Here is a 414-nt window from a genome sequence, read left to right on the forward strand (position 1 = left end):
GGATCCAGTTCCTGTACCTGTGCTGTTTCATACAGACTTTTATTGTGAAGGATCCAGTTCCTGTACCTGTGCTGTTTCATACAGACTTTTATTGTGAAGGATCCAGTTCCTGTACCTGTGCTGTCCTCAGGTGATTCTCCTTCAGACAGAAGGTTCTCCAGATGAGAGCTGAGATCCTGGAAACCCAAAGACTTCCTGCAGACAAAAAGGAAATGTGAAACATCTTAGACTGGAGTTTTTTAATCACACAACTATACACACACACTACTACACACAAACACACACTGACTTACACAGTGTGAGTTTCAGCTGCTGAGGCTGAATTTGATCTGAGCTCTGAAGTTCTTAAGTCCAGAATATGAACACACACACACACACACACACACACACACACACACACACACACACACACAC

The 414-nt window shown here is 43.5% G+C and overlaps 1 protein-coding gene across 1 annotated transcript in view; it reads right to left on the bottom strand.

Annotated features, from left to right (window-relative positions):
- rnf123 (ring finger protein 123) overlaps positions 1-195 on the bottom strand; it is a gene marked incomplete at both ends in the record, with an annotated part of 16,636 nt that extends 16,441 nt beyond the window's left edge. The window contains 1 exon segment of the mRNA XM_014000229.1: positions 116-195. Within this exon segment, the coding sequence (XP_013855683.1) occupies positions 116-195 (80 nt within the window).
- Between the last annotated feature and the right edge of the window lie 219 nt (positions 196-414).

Source organism: Austrofundulus limnaeus, unplaced genomic scaffold, assembly GCF_001266775.1.
Source record: "Austrofundulus limnaeus strain Quisiro unplaced genomic scaffold, Austrofundulus_limnaeus-1.0 Scaffold2830, whole genome shotgun sequence".
NCBI lineage: Eukaryota > Metazoa > Chordata > Actinopteri > Cyprinodontiformes > Rivulidae > Austrofundulus > Austrofundulus limnaeus.